At 41.0% G+C, this 23,465-nt stretch overlaps 3 protein-coding genes across 4 annotated transcripts; 2 read left to right on the top strand and 1 right to left on the bottom strand.

The window, feature by feature from the left end:
• Positions 1–11,104: 11,104 nt before the first annotated feature.
• LOC109163814 (pentatricopeptide repeat-containing protein At3g18110, chloroplastic) lies at positions 11,105–18,295 on the bottom strand. 2 transcript variants are annotated; one of them, XM_019312522.1, is made up of 5 exons: positions 14,618–18,293; positions 14,313–14,513; positions 14,002–14,092; positions 12,701–13,478; positions 11,105–11,694 (listed from the first exon to the last, which is right to left on the bottom strand). In XM_019312522.1, exons 1-4 carry the CDS (start codon positions 18,193–18,195, stop codon positions 12,960–12,962), a joined length of 4,389 nt encoding a protein of 1,462 aa, XP_019168067.1. In that variant the 5' UTR covers positions 18,196–18,293; the 3' UTR covers positions 11,105–11,694; positions 12,701–12,959. The 2 variants fall into 2 exon arrangements, with proteins under 2 accessions (XP_019168067.1, XP_019168069.1); XM_019312524.1 differs by lacking the exons at positions 11,105–11,694; positions 12,701–13,478 and adding an exon at positions 13,569–13,744 and having other exon boundaries at positions 14,618–18,295.
• LOC109163770 (protein FAR1-RELATED SEQUENCE 5-like) lies at positions 18,255–20,928 on the top strand. The gene is made up of 5 exons (XM_019312476.1): positions 18,255–18,276; positions 19,086–19,196; positions 19,283–19,952; positions 20,214–20,223; positions 20,341–20,928. The coding sequence occupies exons 1-5, from the start codon at positions 18,255–18,257 to the stop codon at positions 20,926–20,928; spliced, it is 1,401 nt and encodes a 466-aa protein (XP_019168021.1).
• Positions 20,929–20,952: 24 nt separating this feature from the next.
• On the top strand, positions 20,953–21,642 carry LOC109163769 (protein FAR1-RELATED SEQUENCE 5-like). The gene is made up of 2 exons (XM_019312475.1): positions 20,953–21,298; positions 21,368–21,642. Exons 1-2 carry the CDS (start codon positions 20,953–20,955, stop codon positions 21,640–21,642), a joined length of 621 nt encoding a protein of 206 aa, XP_019168020.1.
• The last annotated feature ends 1,823 nt before the right edge of the window (positions 21,643–23,465 follow it).

Genomic DNA, 23,465 nt, shown 5'->3' with positions numbered 1-23,465 from the left:
TATTGCAGGTATCACCACGCGAATCCTCACACCACGGAGGAATGCGAAGGCTTGAAGGAGGAGATCGAGGCGCTCATAAAGCGCGGCCGGCCACTACCCCCCAATCAGTGGCGTCGGCCGGGCCCGCCTTGGCAAAAAAAGGCGCCCGCTCGGTCACCCTGAGAGCTACAGATAAAGGGAAGCAGCCTGTGCAGGAAGAGGACGCTGATAAAAATTGGAAGCATAACTGGTGATCAACATGATAGTAGGCGATTGGTAGGATATATCCCGACCGGCATGCCACGTCTTTTCTTGTTGTTTATGCAGGTTTACAGGTCGGACATTCCGAAAGGAAGCCGGTCGGACCCGACCGGCGTATCTCCCAACCGATGTCTTCAGTACCCGGTTGATGGCCCTTAAACGAGAGATTTGAGAAGAAACACGTGGCGACGTTACACGATGACAGGCAGGGCTCATGAGGTGAAGACGCGTGGGTGCTACGTGGGTTACATGCCGGCCGACCGGAATTGTGTCTCCGGCCTAGCGGCTATAAATACCCACGGCGGCTACAGTGTGGAGGACTTTTGAGATGATCGATAAGCTATTTACAGAGCTGCCCGACCGTAGTCAGTCGGTCCTCGGAATAGCCATTTTAGTTTGTATTGGGTCCTTTACCGATCAATAAAAGACTTTACTTGCTTTTGACTTGGTCGTATTGTAACACCCCGTGTTACGGCCTTCAATCCCGGATTAATTATTTAATTAAATATGATTTAACTTGGTTAGGTTTCCCTTTAAATAATTAATAAGGTCCACCATGAATCGTGGACCCTTGCCTAAACTAGAGTTTTAAGCCTATTAGGAATAAAGAAAGTAAACCTTTTACTAGTCAGATTCTAATTAGGAATCCTAGTCCTATTTATCTATTAGGAATAAAGGAAGTAGGCCTTTTACTATTCAGATTATGATTAGGATTCCCTTTAATTAATTAATATAGTCCACTATAGACCATGGACCCTTACCCCTAAAACAAGTCCTTAGTCCTATAAGGAATAGGACTAGTAAACCCATACCATTCAGACCCTAATTAGGACTCTTATATATATATATATATATATATATATATATATATATATATATATATATATATATATATATATATATATATATATATATATATATAAAAGGACATAGGAGGCACCTAGAAGTCACACCACAAATAATCTCTCAACACACAGGAAGTTCCAAGAATTCCCTTAGGAGAAATCAAGAAAGAAGGAATCTTAAAGAAAGACCCTTCATAGCCAAAGAAATTAATTAAGGCTAAGAGGTAACCCATATCTCAACAAAACCTATTTTCCTTGCTATAATTATCTTCTTTGGCCTCCTCTTTATACTTGTGTCTTGATGAATCGTTTATGATATTGATGATATGATCTTGATGATTGTGAGATGAGTTTATGTGTGATCTTGATGATCTTGATGATGATAAGAGATTCTTGATGATTATGTGATGTTCTTGATGAATCTTGATGTTTTGATGATTAAAAGAGGAACTATGATTTTATTGATTTGAATATGATTAGAGCCTTAGGTTAAAATTGGGAATTTCGTATTGTGTTATTCTTGATATAATTCGGTGGGATTTCGCATGTTCGGGTGTTGATTATGTTTAATAGTCATGATAGGATATGTGCTATATGATCCTTGCTTTTGATCCGTTAATTGTCTACATGGTGTCACCAATTGCGTTTAAAAGTGTCTAAGCATGGTTTCAGGTTCCACAACGGATCCCGGGACGTTTATTTTGATAAAGAGTCAGTGGGGGGTAGGTGGGGGTAGGGGGACCTGCCACCTACCCGCTGCCCGAGAAAGACGTCGCCGGCAGCGGGCAGCTGGCGGGCAGACGACTGCCCGCCGGGCACCCGTTACCCGGAGTCTTGTCGCCGGCGGGCAGCAGGCGGGTGATCCGCCACCCACCGGCTACCCGCTGGAATTTGCCCAACTTGGGTCTTCGGCTTCCCCATTTGATGTTTCCCCGACCCTCGTGGTGTCCCAACGAACTCTGTTTATCGTGTCTCAAGTCTAGTTTGATGTTTCGGGTACCATTCGTAGGATAAATGAATCTTATATATATCGCATGCTAGTTGAATTGGTATCCCGTTGGCCTAGGTGAAAGAAGTATGAACCCCTTAGGATTATTCCTAGTATGTGAATGACCACGCATAGGTTTCATTATACGTTTTCTCCCCTTTCCCAATGTGTTAATGTGGGTTGCATGTGCTTGCTATGTGTTATGTGTGCATGATACCCCAATTTGGTTGCGATCAAATTGGTTATTCCTGAGCTGCGGTTCAGAAGCTGGCTGCGGTCAGAATTACACTCTTGGGCTGCGGTCCACCGTTTGGTTGCGATCAAACGTTTTACATGAGCTGCGGTTCATATTCCTGGCTGCGGTCAGATGATCACTCTTGGGCTGCGGTCCACTGTTTGGTTGCGATCAAACATTATGATGAGCTACGGTTCATCGGTCGGTTGCGATCGACCCCTTTGTGTTGCGATACGAGGCAGGGTACTGCGGGGCCATGTCAGAGCTATATGCGTTGACCCTCATGTATGGGCATGCGATTGGTCCTGTGGCGCCATCAAAGTGTGCTTGTGTGATGAGATGAATGATGATATAAATGAGATGAAGTGAATCTGTGACCATAGGATATATGCTAGTATCTTTACATGCTTGGTTATAACTGTTGAATGTGCTTATCCCATAGGTTATATGCTAGTATCTTTACATACTTGGTTATAACTGTTCAGTGTGCTGATCCATATCTGTCGAGTCTATTCCGGTTTTGAAACTAGAGTTTCCTAGGATATATCTTCCTGCTTCAAAATGACTTTTCTTATATCTATATATATCTATCTATAATGTATTTCAACGCGTTGGAGTGGGTTACCAGCATCTCTCGCTGAACAGATATATTTGGCTTTCAGGCACAGACGAGTAGATCCCAGAGTGCGCTAGAAGATCGTGGATTAGATAGATAGTCTTTCCTTTCGGCCTGCGTGCCATAATAATGTATTGAGGATATTAGTTAGTTTAGCCTGTGCATCTGAGTTCTCCAGCTCAGATGTGGCATAACACCCCGTACACTTGTTATTAGTATTACTCTGTTTGGGATTTTATGAGAAATTACCCTTTTATATAAGCTTTAAAAGTTTCAAAATTTCGGGGTGTTACACGTATCTTTACCTTGACCGCACTACGTGGAATTTACACTATCAGCGATCATGAAGGTGGCGACTCGGCGAGGGCTCGGAAGGCCCGGGCGCGACAGTTATACGTGTGAGCGATAGCTTTCTAGGAGTCGGACCAGAAGAAAGCATGTAGGGAGCCCGACCATTTTCACGGATGGCAACTTACCACGGGGTCTCACTCCTCATCGGGACGCCTTGGTGATAGCTATGGACATCCAGGGGTCGGTCATCCGCCGAGTGCTGGTGGACACGGGCAGCAACGTCAACGTGCTATACCTGGGAGCTTTCCAGAAGTTGGGATTACCCAAGGAACAGTTACGGTCGGTCAAGACCCTTTTAGCAAGCTGCACAGGTGACGCTATTGAGGCCGAAGGGTGCACCTCCCTTACGGTAAAACTGGGAACCTGGCCCCAGATCAGGACGTTAGAGATGGAATTCGTTGTGGTCGCTCTGGAGTGTGCGCACAACACTATACTTGGCCGACCGGGGCTCGAAGACTTGGGCGCCCTAATCTCCATCGAGCACCTCTATGTGAAATTCCCTACGCCGACCAGATGGGACAGGGGTTTGACCGGGTGAACACCATCGCCCACCAGGAGATGGAGCGGCCGATAGAACGCCCAATCCTGGCAGTCAAGTTAGAGGAAATCATTTTGGAGCCCGACCAACCGGAAAAGATAGTACGGGTATGGGTAGGTGTGCCTGCATCAGTAAAGAAGGCAGTTGTTGAGGTGCTAAGGAGCTATAAGGAGATATTTGCCTGGGGACCTGAAGACATGCCGGGCGTCGACCGGGCAGTGATAACGCATCGGTTGGCGCTCGACCCTAGTTTGAGACCTGTGGCTCAAAAGAGGAGATACCTGTCGAACGATCACAGGGATTTCGTAGAAAAGGAAGTAGATACCTTGATGGCCGCAGGGCATATTCGAGAAGTCAAATATCCCAGCTGGCTGGCCAATGTGGTGTTGGTGCCCAAGCCGCCCGCGTGGAGGATGTGCGTGGATTACACGGATCTTAAACAAGGCATGCCCAAAGGACCCTTTTCCTCTGCCACGAATCGACCAGCTAGTGGATGATACGGCCGGGTGCGCTTTGCTCAGCTTCATGGACGCCTTCCGGGGGTATCATCAGATATTCATGCATGAGGCGGACGAGGAGAAGATCGCCTTCGTGACCCCGGATGGAGTTTATTGCTAAAAAGTCATGTCGTTCGGCCTCAAGAACGTGGGAGCCACCTACACCAGGATGGTGGCCCCGTTATTCAAAGATCTGATCGGCAAGTCCATGACTGCCTACGTCGATGACATGTTAGTCAAGAGCAAGGAGGAAACGGATCATACCAAGGACCTGGCAGACTGCTTCAGTGTCATGAGGAAATACAACCTACGGTTGAACCCCAAAAAGTGTGCGTTCGCGGTCAGAGGGGGGAAAGTTTTTAGGTTACATGGTTACTCATTCCTCGCCCAATTCAGAGAAGATACAGGCTATCCTGGACATGCAGTCCCCCAGTAACCTCAAGGAAATGCAACGCCTGACTGGCTGGATGGCCGCCCTCAGCCGATTCCTGTCTAAGTCCGCCGATCGGGCCCTCCCATTTTTTGAGGCTATGAAGAGGCGGGAAGGAATTAGCTTACACTATGCATATTGCATTTTATTATTAAATATATGACTTATAAGCCAAGTGGGAGAATGTTAGAATAATTATTGATGTGGCTCATTAATTAATTATTTTAAAATTTCCCAATTAAGATACATTTTTTGAGAGTTTTCCAATTAAGATAAATATTCATTTGAAATTTAATAATGTTCTAATTTTATTATTGGTCAATTAAGAGATAATATCAGTTGTAACTGCTCATCAGTTTATCTGATCTTTCACTTTGATGGAACATGAGAATAAATGGTTATTATATGAGGTTCTAGTCCTCTATCTCACCCTCCGCATAACTAAAATTCTCTCCATCCAAATTTTTAGATTAAGGAAATGCTAAAGGTCTAGAGGGAGAAACCAAGTCTTTAGTTCAAGCAACATAGAGAAAACATGGAACCCGGTACGTTCATTAAACGTTAATTAATGCATTATATGTGAAAATCATTGTGTTTTGAAGATCCTGTATGCTTAAGAGTGTAAAGTTTACATTATGACGATAGGATAAGAGGTTCCTAATAGAGGTTAGACTAAGTAAAATTGGTAAACTGATCAAGATCAACCAAGCTATGAGCCTCATTTCTCGAGCGAAATTTGTAAGGCAGCTTTAATTTGTGTTAGATCGAAACCATCGTTGGTGGTTGCGAGATTTAGGGGGTGTTTGGTAAATAGCTCTTAGCTAATTGGGCTAGTGGATTTGTAGAAAGATGTTTGGTAAATTAGCTGATGGCTGATTACATGCAAAATGATGACTTTCTCAAAAAGCTGATCGAAAAAGCTGCTTTGAACAGCTTTTTGAATTTTAGTGTTTTGAAGCAATAAATTATTACAAAAAACTAATTAATCAAACACTTATATTGAATATTTAACCAAGTCAAATAACTAATAATGGTCAAATAAATTAAAATGACTTGATAAGCTAATTATGTTACCAAACAGAACCTTAGCGTTTATAACATCTATACTAGTACGTGTGTTTGAGTCTGGCATGCATCTATGGTCGGTCATAGCAGCACTTCGTGTCCCAAGAAGAATCACGTACAACCCGGAGTCCCTCGTTTCACATACGATACATACAAGTTTTCTGATGTGTTGCAAGGACACTATCAGACTTGCAACACCATTGCCCGACACATTTTGCTTTTATTATTAATTATTAACTTTTTTGATAAAAAAATAAAATTTTTTTATTAAAATGATGTGAATGTATGACCACTTTTGAAAGATGAGAGAGAATTGTATAGATAGATAGTGAATAGTGAATAATTACAAATTTAGTGATATAACATTTTGAAAGTGAGAGAAGATTGTATGACCCTAATATTAGAAGAAGAAAATCAACGGAATGAGAATCCAGAAGTTGATAGGGTCAACCAATTGCTTTGCAATTGGAGGCATCTTGGCAACAATCAAACCGTGTTAACGGATTTATTACCATTTCACTCTTCTTTTTGGTTGTTGAAATATCTTGTTTATTTTAAAATGAGTGTTAATTAATTACTCTATTTAAAATAGAGAAAAATGCATTTTTCATCCTCAATTGTTCCTTACTAACCGTTGTAGTATTTAACTTTTTACCGTCGCAATACCCCTAACTCCTCAAAAAAGTTACTACAATTTTAACCTATAGATCAGAGCATCAAAATTATTAAACTCAATTAAAATTTTATTTAATAGATGAGTATTTTAGTACTTCTTAATATTTCTTCTTTAATTATGATGAGTGAATGAATTGTATTCAGTAATAATAACAGCGTAGAAGTACATACAAAATACAGAGAACATAACTAACAGATAGAGTCCTAGATACATCAAACTACGAGAGTCCTATTACACCCCCGCAAGCTTAAGGAACGGAGACAACATTAATCTTGTCACGCAAGGACTCGAACTGCTTGGTAGACAACGGTTTAGTAAAGATATCAGCAACCTGATCCTGTGTAGACACAAAGTGAACCTGTAGAGAACCCAAGACCACCTTGTCATGAACAAAGTGATAATCCACTTCAACATGCTTCGTGCGAGCATGAAAAACAGGGTTGGCGCAGAGATAAGTGGCACCCAAGTTATCACACCACAAAGACGGAGGACCAGGTAAGGGCAAGCCAATCTCATTAAGAAGAGAAACAACCCAGGTGACCTCAGCAGCAACATCAGCGAGCCCTTTATATTCCGCCTCAGTAGACGAGCGAGCAATCGTGCGTTGCTTACGGCAAACCCAAGAAACCAGATTACAACCAAGATAGACCGCAAAACCACTAGTGGACTTGCGATCCACCGGGTCGCCAGCCCAGTCCGAATTAGAAAAGGCATGCAACGTCATGGATGAAGACAGAGAGAGACACAACCCAAACTGAACAGTGCCTTTGACATACTGCAAAACACGCTTAAGAAGCACCCAGTGCGTGACATTCGGAGAGTGCAAATGCTGACAAAGACAATTCACAACAAAAGACAGACCAGGGCGCGTCACAGTTAAGTACTGAAGGGCACCCGAGAGACGCCGAAACTGCGTAGGATTATCAAACGGATCATCAGAGGACACAGCAGAACGGGCCACCGCAACCGGCGTGAGAAGAGGCTTATACCAGCCCATTTCAGAATATCCGTCATATACCGACGTTGAGAAAGAATAAAACCCCTATCATGCGGGACCATCTCAATGCTAAGAAAGAAACCCGGTGTCCCGAGATCCCGGATCTTGAAGGCCGACGCAAGCCGGTTCAACAGACCGGTAACCAAAGCCGAATCACTGCCCATCAGCAAAATATCGTCAACATAGACGAGCAAAAACACTTTAGCCCCTGCAACAGAATAATAAAATAGTGATATATCGGTTTTAGAAGCCTTGAACCCCACAGACAGAAGAAAGTCATGCAAGCGCTTAAACCAGGCCCGCGGAGCCTGCTTCAACCCATAAAGAGACCGTTGGAGCAAGCAGACATGATCCGGACAACTTGGGTCAACATAGCCAGGCGGCTGCTTCATGTAAACCAGTTCAGCCAAACGCCCATTCAGGAAAGGGTTGTGAACATCTAACTGTCGAAGAGACCAGCCGCGAGACAACGCCAAAGAAAGCAACATGCGGACTGTGGTGGGCTTGACCACGGGACTAAAAGTGTCAAAGAAATCCTCCCCGGCGATCTGGTTAAAGCCCTTAGCAACAAGACGAGCCTTATACCGCTCAACGGACCCATCCGCCTTGCGTTTGGTCCGGAAGACCCACTTGCAACCCACAACATTCATATCAGACGTGGTCGGAACAAGACTCCAAATCTGATTGTGCAGGAGCGCATTGAACTCCTGACCCTCCATTCAGAATGCTAAACAGCTTGGGAATAACACGAGGGATCACCCCCGCTAACCAACAGAGCCCGAAGAGGTGAAGTATGTTCCATGTGGCGGAGCAACATCGGATGAGACTGAGGCGGCGGCGACCCGGCCTTAGGACGCCCACGCCGAGGAGCAGCTCAGACAAACACAAAGGACCACCACCAGACCGCGGAGGCGAAAGAGGCAAAAGTGGCAATGAAAGGAAGCACCGGTGCATGACTGGGAACCACCCGACTGACCCCCCACGGAGCAACATAACCAGAAGAGGCAACCTGCGAAGGGAAAGGCCTGACAAATGGAAAAACACCCTCATCAAAATGAACATGACGGCATATAAACAATTTACCCGTAGTGAGGTCCATGCACCGATAACCACGAAACGAGGACGGATAGCCCAAGAAAACACACGAAGAAGACCGATAAGCAAACTTGTGCTTATTATAGGGTCGTAGGTATGGGAAACACAAGCACCCAAAGACCCAGAGATAAGAGTACGTGGGCTTAGAATTGAACAACCGACGATAAGGACTAACCAAACCAAGAGCAGACGAAGGTAAACGATTAATCAAGAAAACGGTCGTCTCAAAGGCATAGTCCCAAAATTTAAAGGGAACCGAACCCTGAGCAAGAAGAGCCAACCCAGTCTCAACAATATGCCTGTGACGCCGCTCAACACGCCCATTTTGCTCGTGCGTGTATGCACACGACAGACGATGAGAGATGCCAAGCGACTCAAAGACAGTCCCTAACTTACAAAACTCTCCCCCCAAATCAGATTGCACAGACTTAATTTTGCAGGAAAAAAGACGTTCAACAAGCAAACGAAATTTGTCAAACACAACATACAGATCAGATTTAAAGCGTAAGGGAAACAACCGGCAATAACGCGAAAAATCATCAAAAAAATAAGACAAAATACCGAAAAACAGTCGAAGATAAAACCGGGGCAGGACCCCAAATGTCCGTGTAAATTAAGTCCAATACAGCAGAACTACTAGACTCAACACGAGCCAATGGAAAAACGGGAAGACTTCCCTAACTGACACGACGAACATAAAGAATTACTACCAATATCTAATTTGCTAACCGGACAACTCTGTAAAACCCGAGACAACACCCGAGAGTGAGGATGACCCAGACGACTGTGCCAGACACTGGATGGCGCCCGAGCCGAAAATAGCGCAACAGGAGCGGACTTCGGAAGTTGCAACATGTACAAGCCCCCGGTACTGGGCCCTTTAAGTAGAGTGACCCTGGTGGCGATGTCCTTAACAACAAAATAAGAGGGAAAGAATTCAAAATAAAAAGAGTTATCTCAGGCAAATTTCTGAACGGAAAGCAAAGAATTTGACAATCCGGGAACAACCAAAACATTAGACAATTTAAGAGACTTAGGAGACGAAACACGGGCATGACCTATACGAGAAATTGACATACCGTCACCGTTACAAACCCGGAGCGTATCACCACCATGGTAAGCTTCTGTTTCGGCCAAGCCATCCTCCGTGGGTGTCGCATGGTGCGTAGCACTCGTGTCCGGAAACCAGGCCTGCGAAGTCAGATCACCGCCTGCACCACCAGACTGCACCAGGTTCGCCTGAGACGCCGGCGGCGAGTCGGAATAACGGCGAAAACAGTACGCCGCTGAGTGACCATGGCTCCCGCAGATTTGACAGCGAGGACCCCGGCCACCACCGCGACCATTTCTGCCAGACCGGCCTCCACCACCGCGCTGTTGCCCGCGGCCATCGGACTGCCGACCACCACGACGACGAGAAAACATTGTTGCCGGCTGGGACTCCATCGCCGGCAGAAGATCTTCACTGCAAATAAATTGTTGTGCCAGCAAATAATCTGACAATTGAGAAATAGACACCGGAGTACCTGATGTGATGAGGGACAACGCCATAGCTCGGAATTCCGGACGCAATCCCCGGAAAACATAAAGATTCTGCTCGTCCAAGGAGACCGGTCGACCGGCCATGGCGAGCTGCTCCACGAGAACTTTCGCACGGTCGAGGTATTCCGCCGGCGTGCCATCCCCCTAACGGAGCCCCTGTAATTGGCTGGGAAGACCGAGGGTGCGTGCACGCGTGGTAGACCCAAACGCCCCTTCGATCGCCGTCCAGACATCCCACGAGGTGGAGAGACCGACTGCAAGATAAAGAACCTCGTCAGACAGCGAAGCAACCAGCATGGACAGGATAGCCTGGTCCTATTGTATCCACGCCAAGGCTGCCGGATTGTCAACCGTGGAAGAACCATTCGCCGTGACAGCCACCACCGGCGGGCATCCGATGGTGCCGTCCACATAACCCAGCAACCCCTGTCCGCGAAGAAACGGGACCATTTGCGTGCGTAAAAAAAGGTAGTTCGTGGTGGTGAGCTTCAACGAGACAAAGTGATGCGCGGCCGAAAGAGTGAGGGGAGCCGTTGAAGAGGAAGAAGCCGGTGTTCCGGCAATGACGGTGCGTTCCGATGAAGCATCGGACGTAGGAGGAAGAGAAGCCATAGGTAGGATTGTAGATGGCGTATGATACCAGACGAGTGAATGGATTGTATTCAGTAACAATAACAGCGTAGAAGTACATACTAAATACAGAGAACATAACTAACAGATAGAGTCCTAGATACATCAAACTACGAGAGTCCGATTAATTATAATCTCCTTTAGTCTCAATATTTTATTTGTAAAATAAAAAACTTGATTTTAACAAATTCGTGTATAAAAAATAAGGACAATGTATCACAATTGAAAAAGAAAAAGCTAGGGAAGCATATAAAATATCAAAACTGAAAAAGTTAAAAAAAAACAAAGATAATAAACTTTTAAAATACACATATACTAAATAAAATTTGAATAGAGTTTAATAGTTTTGTTCCTTAATATATTAAAATTGTACGGAGTAACTTTTTTGTGGAGTTAATGATGTATATTACACTGATAAATAATTAGAGACTAAAACAACTAGCAAATAACAACTGACAAACAAAATGATTAATGAGTGCAAAATTAAAAGACATGCTACAAAGCAATTGGTTGAACTTGGAGGGCGGTTGAGTGGGAGGCACTGTCATCCATCCTTAACCAAATGTCAAGGGATCGATCCTGTGGAGATATTATAGTATGATTTCTATCTTTTCAAGGAGAAGAAATTGCATTTCCTATCAAATCTAAATATTGTAATAAACCAGAATCAGCTCAGTCTTCCAATGTCCCCAGCAAATGGAGGCAAGATCAACCAGCTGTCATAGCCCACCATTTGAGTAACCCTTAATTCCATGAACCCCAGATCCTGCTGCTGCTGGAGCAGTGATATATACACTGAAGAGAATACTAGAGACAAGTTAGATGATCAATCTACACACTAGAAATCCAGCAAAGTAGGAATTATGAGTTATTTGAAAAGTCGATGAGGGGTATTTCCATCCTGCAAAGTTTTCAACAGACATGATGAAAACAGCCACAAGTCCAGTACCTGAAACAAAACAAAGGGCATAAATAGTTAGTCAATCAATGAAACAGGATACAAATTCCAAAGCCATCGGCATATATCCGGTTCCTCACAGCAATACTTAACAGTTAAATATAATCGTACCATATAAATTACAGAGAAACTCGTTTGGAGAGAAAAAATTACCTAATGTGAAAGAATGCTGTCATAGGATACACAATCAAAAAAGTAAGAAGTGAGGATCTGAGTGAAAGCTTGACTTCTATGTTGTCCTAGGTAGTTTATACAGTATCATTTTAGATGTTAAAAAAAAAAAAAAAGAGTAGGCATGGATAGATACGGAGATACCAATCTAAACTCAAACCAATTTTTAGAATATAAATTATTTTCCAAAATAAATACTCCGTAAAAAGAATAAAAGACAACTGGCAACCTGATTAAACTATATACAGCTAAATTTAATTCTTTTCAGAAGTATACTCTAGTTCTCTTACTACTAAGACAAGAACACCATTAAATTTCTATTTAATTACAGAGCATAAAGATCTTCCCTTTACAAGTATGCCCTCCTAATCAAGGTATTCGCAAATCGCAACTAGATTATACATCAACCCAGAAGAAGTGATTGTTCTTGAACACAAAAAAGGAGATTTTGATAGTTGAAAATTTTGATTGGTCTTTGAAACTTACTCCTTTCTCTAACCTACAGTCTGCTGTCTGCCTGCTGATTATGCCATGTTTAAATGGACGATGTTAAAAACTATATTGTTGTGCAGATTTCCCATTTCAACACACACAAACTAAAGTCACAGGGTAACTTGAAGAATCATGGTCTCATAATTTCACATGTTGCAGAAAGAATTGTCAATCTATGAGTCAAGCCTCAATTCTATATATCCCCCATGGCCTATAAATATGTAGACTAGTTTAATCTATCCAATTTATTGTGCAGTGTATTATCTATATAGTCTCATATCTTCTCTCTTTCCTTCATATTATTCTACTTTTAGCTTAAAACATATAGCTTTACCTTACTGGCGGGTGGTGGCTAATGATAGCATGCTTAAGTGTTACATTTCCAGAGCTTGAAGCTAAAGGAGTTGCAAGTAACTATTCGGCTTCATTATGCAAACGGATTATGCAGGGTGGGACTAAATCTCTGCAGCAAAAGCGCTTGTCCTCCCAAGCAGGAATAGACACCACTGGCTCTCTGACAGAATTTTCCAGACATACTGAACTGAGATGCATTTTATTCTCCAGTAAGCAATCAAGACTCCATCCTGTGATGTTCATGGATGAGTCCTCCTAAGAAGCCTTTTCTTCCTAAAGTTTGTGATTTTCTTCTTTCTTGTTATCCCAGTTTTATTAGACTTGACTAATTTTCCTTTTCGCCCTTCAATGTCTGCATTAATAACTCTCTCTCTTTTCTCATCTGGCAGTAAAGCAAGCCTCGAAAACTTCTTAGGGGGTACCAGCCCAAGCCGCTCAGTTATGTCCTTATATGCTGGAACAAGTCCACGTCTTACAAAACATCCTTCAATAAGGTGCATCGAATTTGTCTCAGACAGAATAGTTCTATTTTTCAACTCAAGATCCAAACAAAATGGGGAGTCCTTCAGCCACATCCGTAAGGAATGACCTTTGGCTATCAGAATTCCTGTTTGGGTTTTACAAGGGAGGAATGGAGAGCCCATCTCCCAAAGGTATGCCTTCAATGTACTGTTCAAAGAAACCTTGTTGTATTCTGCAGTACCAGTGATTAGTACAATAGATTTTGGGGATTCAGGGAAACCTTCCAGCGAAGCATCCTGCAGACATCAGCATTACGTTAAAGTTTAGATAAACTATTGGCTTCTTACAGAATGCCCAGTGCAGTTTCGAAATAACATGGATAAGAATATTCAAGGTGTTGATATCCAAAGAATGGTTAGGCAACATTAAACAAATCTAGAAACATAACTATAACAAAGATCCCATATATTTAACACACCTTGTCAAGTTTAGAAGATAAAATTGCAAAGAGTAACTAATAAAGGTCACATCCGGTGAGAGACACTCCTACATCAAGTATATTCTGGGAAAGCATTACCAAATAAGATCATCAAATTTTGAGTTAGTCACCAAGTACACTTCCAGGTTTCAATGTACTTTACACTTTCAAAATTCAAAACTAAGTTACATATGCAGTGTAACTAAACAATCTAAACTGACATGCTCTGCTAAAAATTAGTTGAGCTGAGGAAATACAATTTGGAAACATAATTTTTTTATGAGCTTATTAATCATCTTATTCAATCACAGAACTAAGAACTTCAAAAGAGGAAACTTTACCTGCATGTGGTCAAGCCATAAAGTTAGACCAACCAAAGCAGCTCCAGCAGATAGCTTTCTGAAATCAGCGCCCCAATCCTTGTCAGCCACCCTGCAGAAATATGACCATCAATGAAAGACGTAAACTGAATTCAAAAGCAGAATAGAATCAATTAATACATTCCATGGAAGTATACAGTGCAATTTGACATGCATGTGAAATTTCATATCTTTACTTAATCTGTAAGTATATAATACAACACTCCAAATAGCAGCAAAAACTGTGCCCTCCGTTAGGTCTCAATTTCCACACAGATTATTAGTATACATACCTGAACACATCATGACGATAAATGCTCTTCTTAATTGCTAACTGAAATATCCATGAAGCAGTGGCTCGTTGCTCAAAAGCCCATAATAGGTCTTCCAAAGCATTGACAAAGTTAAATGCTGCATCATCTTCTGTAGATGCAATTTGCTCAAGGTATTGATCAGTCTCCAAAACTAGTGATTCCGACTGCTCGGTCAGAAGCCTACAAAAATAATATTAGCTATATCTGTAAGAAAAGACAAGTGGAAAGGACATCTTCCCTATCAAACAAAACAAAAGAATAATGAAACTAAGATCAAACCATGCCTTAAAGGAAGATCAAAACCAGCATCTGCAACAGAAGTTAATAAAATTTTGGCTTCACTAATATGATCACATAAACTTGCTGCTCGAGTGAAGCAGGTCCATATCCGGTGATCTGGTTCTGGACCCTCTTCAATCATGTCTTTAAGCTTTTGAATGCCAATATTGTAGTCTCCATTCTTAAGATAAGAATCAATAACTGAACCATATGGTAATGTACTCAGAGTTGCACCAGTTGACTTCAAATCATTCAACACTTTGTCTGCTTCTCTAGGATGTCCTGAGCTCCCATAAGAAGTCATCAGCAAATGCATTGTTGCAGTGGAAGGTTGAATTCCTGATTCCTCCATCTTCAGTATTAACTGTTCAGCTTTAGAAGAATTGCCAGAGCTTCGATACATTTTCATCATTAAATGATAGAAAGAGCGATCAAGTTTATGACCCTCTGACTTCAGGCATTCAAAGAGCTCCTCAGCTTGTTCCACCATCAGCTCTTTACAAAATGCAGCAATGAGGCTTTTGTAAGTGTCCATCTCAGGATTCAAACCTTGCTGTCGCATTTCTTGCATAAGTGAAAAACCTCGCTCTGGACAACGATCTCTACAGTACATAATTATCAAAGTGTTGTAAGTTTCTGCATCTGGTTTGAGTCCAGCTTCTTGAATTCGTTGGTATATATAAACTGTCTTCTTGAAATCTTCAATTTTAGTATATAACTTGAGCATAGAATTCCACACTGAAAGGTCAGGTTTGAATCCTAATTCCTCCATCTCAGAAAGCATGGCCTCAACGTCTGTAACTCGTTTTGCCCTGGACAATAACCCAATCATCACTCTGTAAAGATGCATGGTAGGAAAATACCCAGCAGCCTTCATTCCATGGTATATTTTCTTTACTTCAAATATGTTCCCCGCCTTTGCAAATGCATCAAGCATCAAAATGATGGTACTCTTACTAATTTTAAAACCCATATCTTGTAGTTCCTGTATCACAACATATAGCTCATTTAATCTGTCATCAACAATCAATGCTTGCATGAGACTATTGACGGTATCCACTGTAGGAGAGGGACCATCTCTCATCATTCTGTTGAAAACTGCTCTTGCTTTCTCATACAAGCCACTTACAGCATAAGCTTGTATTAATGCATTCCAAGCCTTGCGATCCACAACATTACACCTCCGCTTCAGAGTTGCCACAACATCTTCAGCCTTTTCTAGTAGCTTCAATTTCCCATAAGCCTCAATTAGACCAACATAAATGGAAACATCATCAATAGGAATGCCATGTGCTTCTGCCTGATTGACCAAATAATGACCTGTCTCTGGGAAACCCATCATCAGATAGATAGTAGCCATGGTTCTGTAAACATCCTGAGAAAGTTCCAGCCCACTAGCTCTCATGTCAGAAAATATTTGAGAAGCCTCAGCAAATCGTTCATCTGCCTCGCAACACTTAATGAGGTACTCAAACACTGCAAAACTACCATTGTGTGAACTGTAGTTGCTACTTTTGAAGTACTCATCCAAAGCAGCAGTCAATTGGTTAGCTTTGCAGAGCATGACAATCATTGCTTCACTTAGAAACTTCTGGGATTCTTCTACATGCTCTTTCACAAAATTTAGTAACTCTATAGCTTCTGAATGATTGCCAGATGAACTATAAGATCCCAGAATAGACAACAAATTGTCTTTGTCCAGTTTATAACCTTGTGTTATGGATAACTTCAACATTTTGGCTGCAAGATTATAACACTCCCCCTTAACAAGTAGAGATGAAATGCCTTCTGGACTCAAATTACACAGTTCTTCCAAGTCCGTGATCACTTTTTGAATACCTTCTTCATCATTTTCTTTTCTCAATACTTTTAGGATGGACTCATAGATGGAAAGTTCAGGAGCATATCCATCATTTATCATGTCATGATATAACAACATTGCCTTCTTCGTCTGATTAGACCTTAAATGCATGTCCAGCATAACAGAGTATGCCAAGCGATCTGGTTTGATACCAGAACGTGTCATGCAATTGAACATCTCTTCTGCGTCCGTTTGCCTCCCAGATTTTGCATAACCACAGATCAAAGCACAATACGTTTTCACAGTTGGCTTAATCCCAGAATTTAACATCTCTGACATCATATTCGCAGCTTCTGTCATCTTATTTGTTTTCCCTAGCGAGTCAATAAGAATAGTGTATGTAACTACATCAGGATCTCGGCCCAAAGACTTCATCTCTCGGTAAAGTTGCAGAGCCAAATCATGTTGGCCCTTCTTTCCATACATGTGCAGCATGGTGTTATAAGTCATCTCATCCTTTCCAAACCCCATCTTTATCATTTCTTCACAGGTTTCCTTAACCTTTTCAAGGTTTCCTTCTTTTGCAAATGCATAGAGCAGCGAATTATACGTCACTGCATCCGGATAAAACCCTTTGAACTCCAGATCCTTAAAAATCTTTTCAGCTTCACTAGCCAGACCACATCTTCCAAAAACTGAAATCATAGCATTATAAGTCCACAAATCAGGCTGACATCTATTAGTTTCCATATCACTAAAAACTTTTACAGCTTCCTTCAAGTTTGACTCACGCGAACAAGCACTGATAAGAGTGTTATATGTTATTATGTCAGGGCGAAGCCCTGAACTCCTAACATTATCTAAAAGTTCAATTGCCAAACCTGGTGCCATAGGCCCCGATTTGAGGCGGGCATTTATGAGAGTATTGAAACTCACAAGGTCAGGATCACAACCTCGTTTGCGCATTAAATTAAGCAATTCTTGAACTTTAAGGAATTGGCCGTTTCGAGCATAAACACCCATCATTGCATTATACACCTGCACAGTGTTACCAAGAGTTGGCTCTGCCCTAGTAAAGATTTCTACAGCCAACACTTGCTGGTTGGCCTTCCCAAGCACGCCCAGTATTGTAGCCAGCATTCTAGCATTGGGAGAATACCAGTGGCGAAGGTTAAGCCACTCGTAAATCTCCAATGCCCTTTGCCAGCTAGATTTCCCAACCCACTTGACCACAAAGCAGAAATCAGTGGGGGTCATCTGCACCAACTTCTCATCCAACACATCGGCCACAAACTCCTCGGATTTCAACTGCAAAATCTTTTCGGTCAAAAATTGAACCCTCTTTCGCCAATCTTTGTCCCTCTTCAGCGCCAATTTCGTCATTTTCTTAGCCTTAGTCCTACTCCTAGCCCTAGTCCTGCCCCCATCCAAATCCTCCTCCTCCTGGCTCTCGTCATTCACCTCTATCTCAAACGCGGAATCATTTTCGATTGGGGTGAGTGGAGGAGACTGGAACCGTTGTGAATTGCGTTGGGTATCGGTGAATGTCAAGTGTGGCCATCTCACAGACGGAGAAGCTCTACTATAACTAAATTTGTTTCTGGAATCTTGCTCAGTACTTGTAGTACTGGTAGCAGAAGCAGAAGCAGAAGCAGAAGAAGAAGTCGAAGCTGTGCAATCCAAAGAAGAAGAAGAAGAAGAAGAAGTAGAAGGCCTTTGGCGTACCTTGGATTTTTGCATTAGCGGTGTAGCAAAGCTCAACACGCCTGCACTGCACGCCATGGCTTCTCAACTTATTCCCCTCCCCTCCGACCCAGAATCAATTCAATTCCAAAGACAACATGAATTCAGGAGAGCGAACCTGTAATTGAAGATTTTTTTTTTTTAAATATTATTTTTTGTCTCGTGTGGAGATTATAGATATATATGATTGAATGAACGAATAAATCAGATATTTTGTTTCGGAGTTCACGGGAGACAAGTATACGGTATACCTATAGAATAGCCCATAAGCCAATTCTTATACCGTGCACCCGGAGGCACAATGAAAAGTTGAAAATACTCTATTTAGTATGTATATAATTGTATAGTAAAATATACATAAATTCATAATATAATACATATAATCTTAACATAATACATAATACACATAAATTTCTAACATTAACACATAAACTCTTAACATAATACACATAAACTCTTAGGGGGCGTTTAGTTCACGGAATATTAAATTACCTCAGATAATAGGATTACCTCCTGAAAGATAATGTGAGATTTTAGGAATGTAAAATTACTTGATGTGTTTGGTTTAGATTATGTAATATAATATTACCTTGTTTGGTTAAGGATTATATATATATATATATATATATATATATATATATATATATATATATATATATATATATATGTTATCTTACTGGACTCTCTGACGCACGTTAAGTAATGACATAATATTTTAACAAACACTCACACATGTTAACTGTTACACATTCGCACATTAAATATTACCCTAAAGCACGTTAATTTCTCACTTGTCGCACATACTCTAGTATTTTATAAATCTTCCATATTGACAATGATCTGATTAACTTAACGCATATTAAGTGTTCACATTACGCACGTAGAGGCTTGCAACAACACAATCATAACTTCATGCTTATACGTTACAGTTCCCATTGACATTCAATCTACCAACAACCCCAGTTTGAGTCCCAGCAGCAGCAGCAATGGTCATACATTGACCATATCTCCTGGAATGACACAGTATTGGACTCCTCACTGTGAAGATGAAATCAAACCAGCAGTAGACATGATTTTTAAAACATTGGATGCTGGTATTGAATTCTCAAACATTATGCTTCCAAAGTTGGGTTTGACACGAGGTCTAGTTCCGTCGTTACAGCACGTGACGGGACAAAAATTCAAAAGCAAATCGTTTGCAACAGAGAAGGATTTAAGAATACAGGAGCTCAACATTGTCACTCGCAGTCAAGTGTAGATGCAGGGGAAGGTCCTTCCCGTCCAAAGCGGCGAAGGGTTTCAAACAGAACTGGTTGCAGAGCTAGGATTATGTTTAAGTACATTGGAGCAGCTGGGTACCAAGTTACCACTTTTATTGAAAAACATAATCACAACATGTCTTCGGTTCTGGCAAGGCAGTTTCTAAAGGGAAATAGAAACATCTCCAGTGCTCACCAGAAGTTTATACTCGACTGCGCTAAAGCAAATATTGGAGCATCAAAATCACACGGTTTATATAGTCATATTGTGGGGGATTACTCTGAAGTTGGAGCAACTGTTGTGGACTTTAAAAATGTCAGAAGGGATCTCAGAGCATACATATTGGGAGCTGATGCACAAATACTGGTGCATAATCTTATTAAGAAACAAGAGATGTGCCCTGCATTTGCTTTTGACTACGAGGTTGATGAAGATGAGCAGATGAGCAGACTGTTTTGGGCAGATCCAATGTCAAAAAAGAATTTTGCTGCATTTGGAGATGTTGTCTCTTTTGATGCCACGTACTCAACAAATAGGTATATACTATTCTATTCACATTCTTGCGTACGTTTCATTAATTAATACACATTTAGCATTGCCTGATCTGTTGATACATGTTAAGATTTAGACACGTTCACTATTTTATTGAAAAATAATTGAAATACAAATGCGGAATTTCCAGAATTAGACCTCAATTACATACGTGTGCTATTTTAATACTTACTGTGCGTTACTATAATTCTCTAAGTGCAACAGTTTGACACCTGCATACTGTGATGACGCTTTTTGTCTTGTAGGTACGATCTGGTTTTTACTCCCTTCACCGGAGTTGAAAACCATAAAAAATGTATAAGATTTGGTGCTGGACTACTGTTGAAAGAAGACATTGAGTCTTATGTTTGGCTCTTTGAAAAATTTAAAAAGGCAATGGGTATGGAACCAAGAATAATTGTCACCGATCAAGATCCAGCTATGAAAGTGGCGATTCCAACAGTTTTCAAGCAAGACAGGCATCGTTATTGCATGTGGCACATCATGTGTAAAGTTGGGGAAAAGGTGGGTCCTATGCTGAACAAGGATGAGGAATTCAGGAACAAACTGAACTCAATCGTTTGGACGTCATCTCTGGAACCTCCTAATTTTGAGAAGCAGTGGAGAGAGCTGATGGAAAAGTACAACTTAGTCGAACACAACTGGTTTAAAACTATGTTTGAGGCTAGAAAGCATTGGATCCCAGCGTATTTTAGAGATGGCTTTATGGGAGGACTACTCCGGACAACTTCTCGTTCCGAAAGTGAGAACTACACGTACAGCCGTTTTACTGGTCCCCAATCAAGCCTAGTTGAATTCATGATGAACTTTGACACTGCTCTTAAATCACAACGTAACACAAATGCAAAGCTCAACAGTGACAACGAAGGCTACAATCCAGATATGAAGACGCCTCTGGGGATTGAAAAGCACGCATCAATCGTCTACACCATTACTGTTTTCTATCAAGTTCAGGAATAAATATGTGCCTCCTGTTTCAAATGTATGGTGTTGAGTGTTAGAGAAGACGGTGGAATGTTGCACTATGATATTATGGATGGAAAGAACAAAAGATTTACTGTGGTGCACAATGTAAATGACCATGAGGCCAAATGCAGTTGCAAGATGTTTGAGATGGTTGGACTGTTGTGTAGACACATATTTGTGGTCTTTAGAGACCTTGAAAGGATCCCTCTGAAGTACGTGGTTAATCAGTGGACTAAGGATGCATCTTTAAAAGCTACATTTGAAATAGATGGTGTGATTTACGATCAGAATGGACCAAAGGATGAAAAGAAGATGTTGCTGAACAAAGTGAGGTATGATATACACTGTTGTATGGATCTGGCAGGTTCAAACATGGAGCAATTGACTGCATTTTCCCAAGTGATTAATGAACAGAAATAACTGCTACTGTCAGGAAAGGATAAATTGTCCCCTCAGCACAGCATGAGGACTATTATAGAATCATATCGTGGATCAACAGAAATTTCAGAGATCAACATACTTCCACCGAAACAGGCAAGGAACAAGGGCAGTGGCAAGCGTATCAAAAGCAGCAAGGAGTTGGCAATGAAAAAACAAGAGGGCAGGAATTGCAATTTTTGTGGTGTTAGAGGAGAACACCATGACACAAGGACTTGCCCACTTAACCCCAAAAATAAGGACAAGCAAAAGGGTAAGAAAAAGGCATAGCAGACTATTTTTTCAGCGCCTTTACAGTCGAGAACGAAAATGGATAGCAAATATGAAACACAACTACTTAGTTAACTCATTTCAGAACGCTTTTTACAGTTGAGATACTTGTTTTTGTTTTTATCACTGATTTGTTTTTAGACAATCACTGCTACTAGCTTAAGGTGCGTGTTATTACTACTTTACCCGCGTGCAGTTAATTCTTAATATGTGTTGATTACACTTTTAATGTGTGTTACATTAAACCTTAATGTGCGTAGTACAGAAACAGAATGTGCGTTGGTTTATGTATAGAAACTTTGGTCCGTGGTAAACGTCTTTACATGCGGCGATTAACATTTAACTTGCGCGACATTAAAGCTTAATATGCGTACAAAGGCAATATTTAACACTTTCTTTCTCTAATATGCGTTTAATTATTAGTTAATATACGATGCGTTAAAGATAATTCTAATATGCGCGACTAGAAAACTTAAAGTGCGTTTATTTGATTATGAAATAATTTGCAGACAAAATGATAAAAGAACAACATGCGTGTAAATATAAATTTAATTAATTTGCATCGAAATAAATAATTTTTTAAATCCAAAAGTTTAATGTGCATCGTGAAACCAATTAAAGTGCGCGAAATATCAATCTAATATGCGATTATTATATATTATTAATAAATCCAAAAGTTTAATGTGCGTCGGGAAACCAATTAAGGTGTGCGAAATATCATTATAAGATGCGTTTATTATATTTTATTAATAAATACAAAAGTTTAATGTGCGTCGCGAAACCAATTAAAGTGCGCGGAATATCATTCTAAGATGCGTTTATTATATTTTATTAAAAAAAAAGCAAGTAGAATATGCGTTAATGATAAAATAATAGACATAAAAGGATAATATATAAATTTTATTAATTAATAAATTGTATGACGAAAATAACAACAAGTAGTCACATAATACGCATAAAAATCTTGATATTTTCGTCAACATTCATCCTTATCACGCAGCCTCCTCATTGATTACATCCTCATTAGCCAAGTTTCCAACAGGTGCGTCAGGCACCTGTTCATCCATCAAATCGTGAAAGTTACTAAACTGTAAATACATCAATAAAATTATATAATAAAAAAAAGGGGGGAAAAACAATGTAAGTATGCAGTAGATCACCTCTTGATCGAAATCATAATCTTCTCGGTCATAAGCATATGTTGGGAACTCAGCATCGTCTTTCAGTAATACTGCACCAGTTCTCTCACAGAACATCAGCATATACCAGAGACTAGAGGTCTTGTTTCTGTAGGTACTATAGGCCACCTCAAATCTAATGAGTAGATAAGCTTTTTCTTCCACAAATCTGTTGACGCGCCTTTGCGCAAACGGTTGTGGAATGTGCATATGAATAAAAGTCCCCTGAAATTATTTAGAAACAAAAAAAACACAAAAAACATATGCATCAATAATAATACCTCTACATCGTGAAGTACACACTCTATAGATCGGATTCTATCAGAACCTTTAGTTTCTGGCAAACGAACAACTCGTAGCACTCGAACCCTAATTAAATTCCAGCGCAGTCCTATGCGGAGTTGGTTTCCAACTACTTCGGTGTGGGGTTCGGCTGCCATTGAAACTCTCTTTACAAGGTAGAGTAGAAAAGCAAAAATGTGTTTGAAGGAGACAGGTTTGGGTCGAGAATAATGGTGGATTTAAATAGCGAATTCTTAAACGAATGCGACTGTTCGTATGTGACAACTTTAAGTCTAGCAGAACGTGACTGTTGATATGAAAATGTTCGATCGGGTATTATTGAACGAAAATGCGTCAATTTAT

The sequence above is a fragment of the Ipomoea nil genome, unplaced genomic scaffold (genome assembly GCF_001879475.1).
Source record: "Ipomoea nil cultivar Tokyo-kokei standard unplaced genomic scaffold, Asagao_1.1 scaffold3043, whole genome shotgun sequence".
In the NCBI taxonomy this organism is placed as follows: domain Eukaryota; kingdom Viridiplantae; phylum Streptophyta; class Magnoliopsida; order Solanales; family Convolvulaceae; genus Ipomoea; species Ipomoea nil.
This window is presented reverse-complemented; position numbering and strand designations above follow the sequence as displayed.

What these genes read in the sequence shown, in the direction of transcription:
- LOC109163814 (XM_019312522.1), bottom strand. Translation starts at nt 18,195, where the DNA reads ATGGCGTGCAGTGCAGGCGTGTTGAGCTTTGCTACACCGCTAATGCAA. An exon ending in TATCGTCATGATGTGTTCAG is followed by an intron (nt 14,093 to 14,312) that starts GTATGTATACTA and finishes ATATTTCTGCAG; the next exon opens with GGTGGCTGACAAGGATTGGG. An exon ending in TATGGCTTGACCACATGCAG is followed by an intron (nt 13,479 to 14,001) that starts GTAAAGTTTCCT and finishes TGATGTCTGCAG; the next exon opens with GATGCTTCGCTGGAAGGTTT.
- LOC109163770 (XM_019312476.1), top strand. Translation starts at nt 18,255, where the DNA reads ATGAATTCAGGAGAGCGAACCT. An exon ending in GAATTCAGGAGAGCGAACCT is followed by an intron (nt 18,277 to 19,085) that starts GTAATTGAAGAT and finishes TATACGTTACAG; the next exon opens with TTCCCATTGACATTCAATCT. An exon ending in ACAGTATTGGACTCCTCACT is followed by an intron (nt 19,197 to 19,282) that starts GTGAAGATGAAA and finishes ATGCTTCCAAAG; the next exon opens with TTGGGTTTGACACGAGGTCT.
- LOC109163769 (XM_019312475.1), top strand. Translation starts at nt 20,953, where the DNA reads ATGGTGTTGAGTGTTAGAGAAGACGGTGGAATGTTGCACTATGATATT. An exon ending in CTGTTGTATGGATCTGGCAG is followed by an intron (nt 21,299 to 21,367) that starts GTTCAAACATGG and finishes TGCTACTGTCAG; the next exon opens with GAAAGGATAAATTGTCCCCT.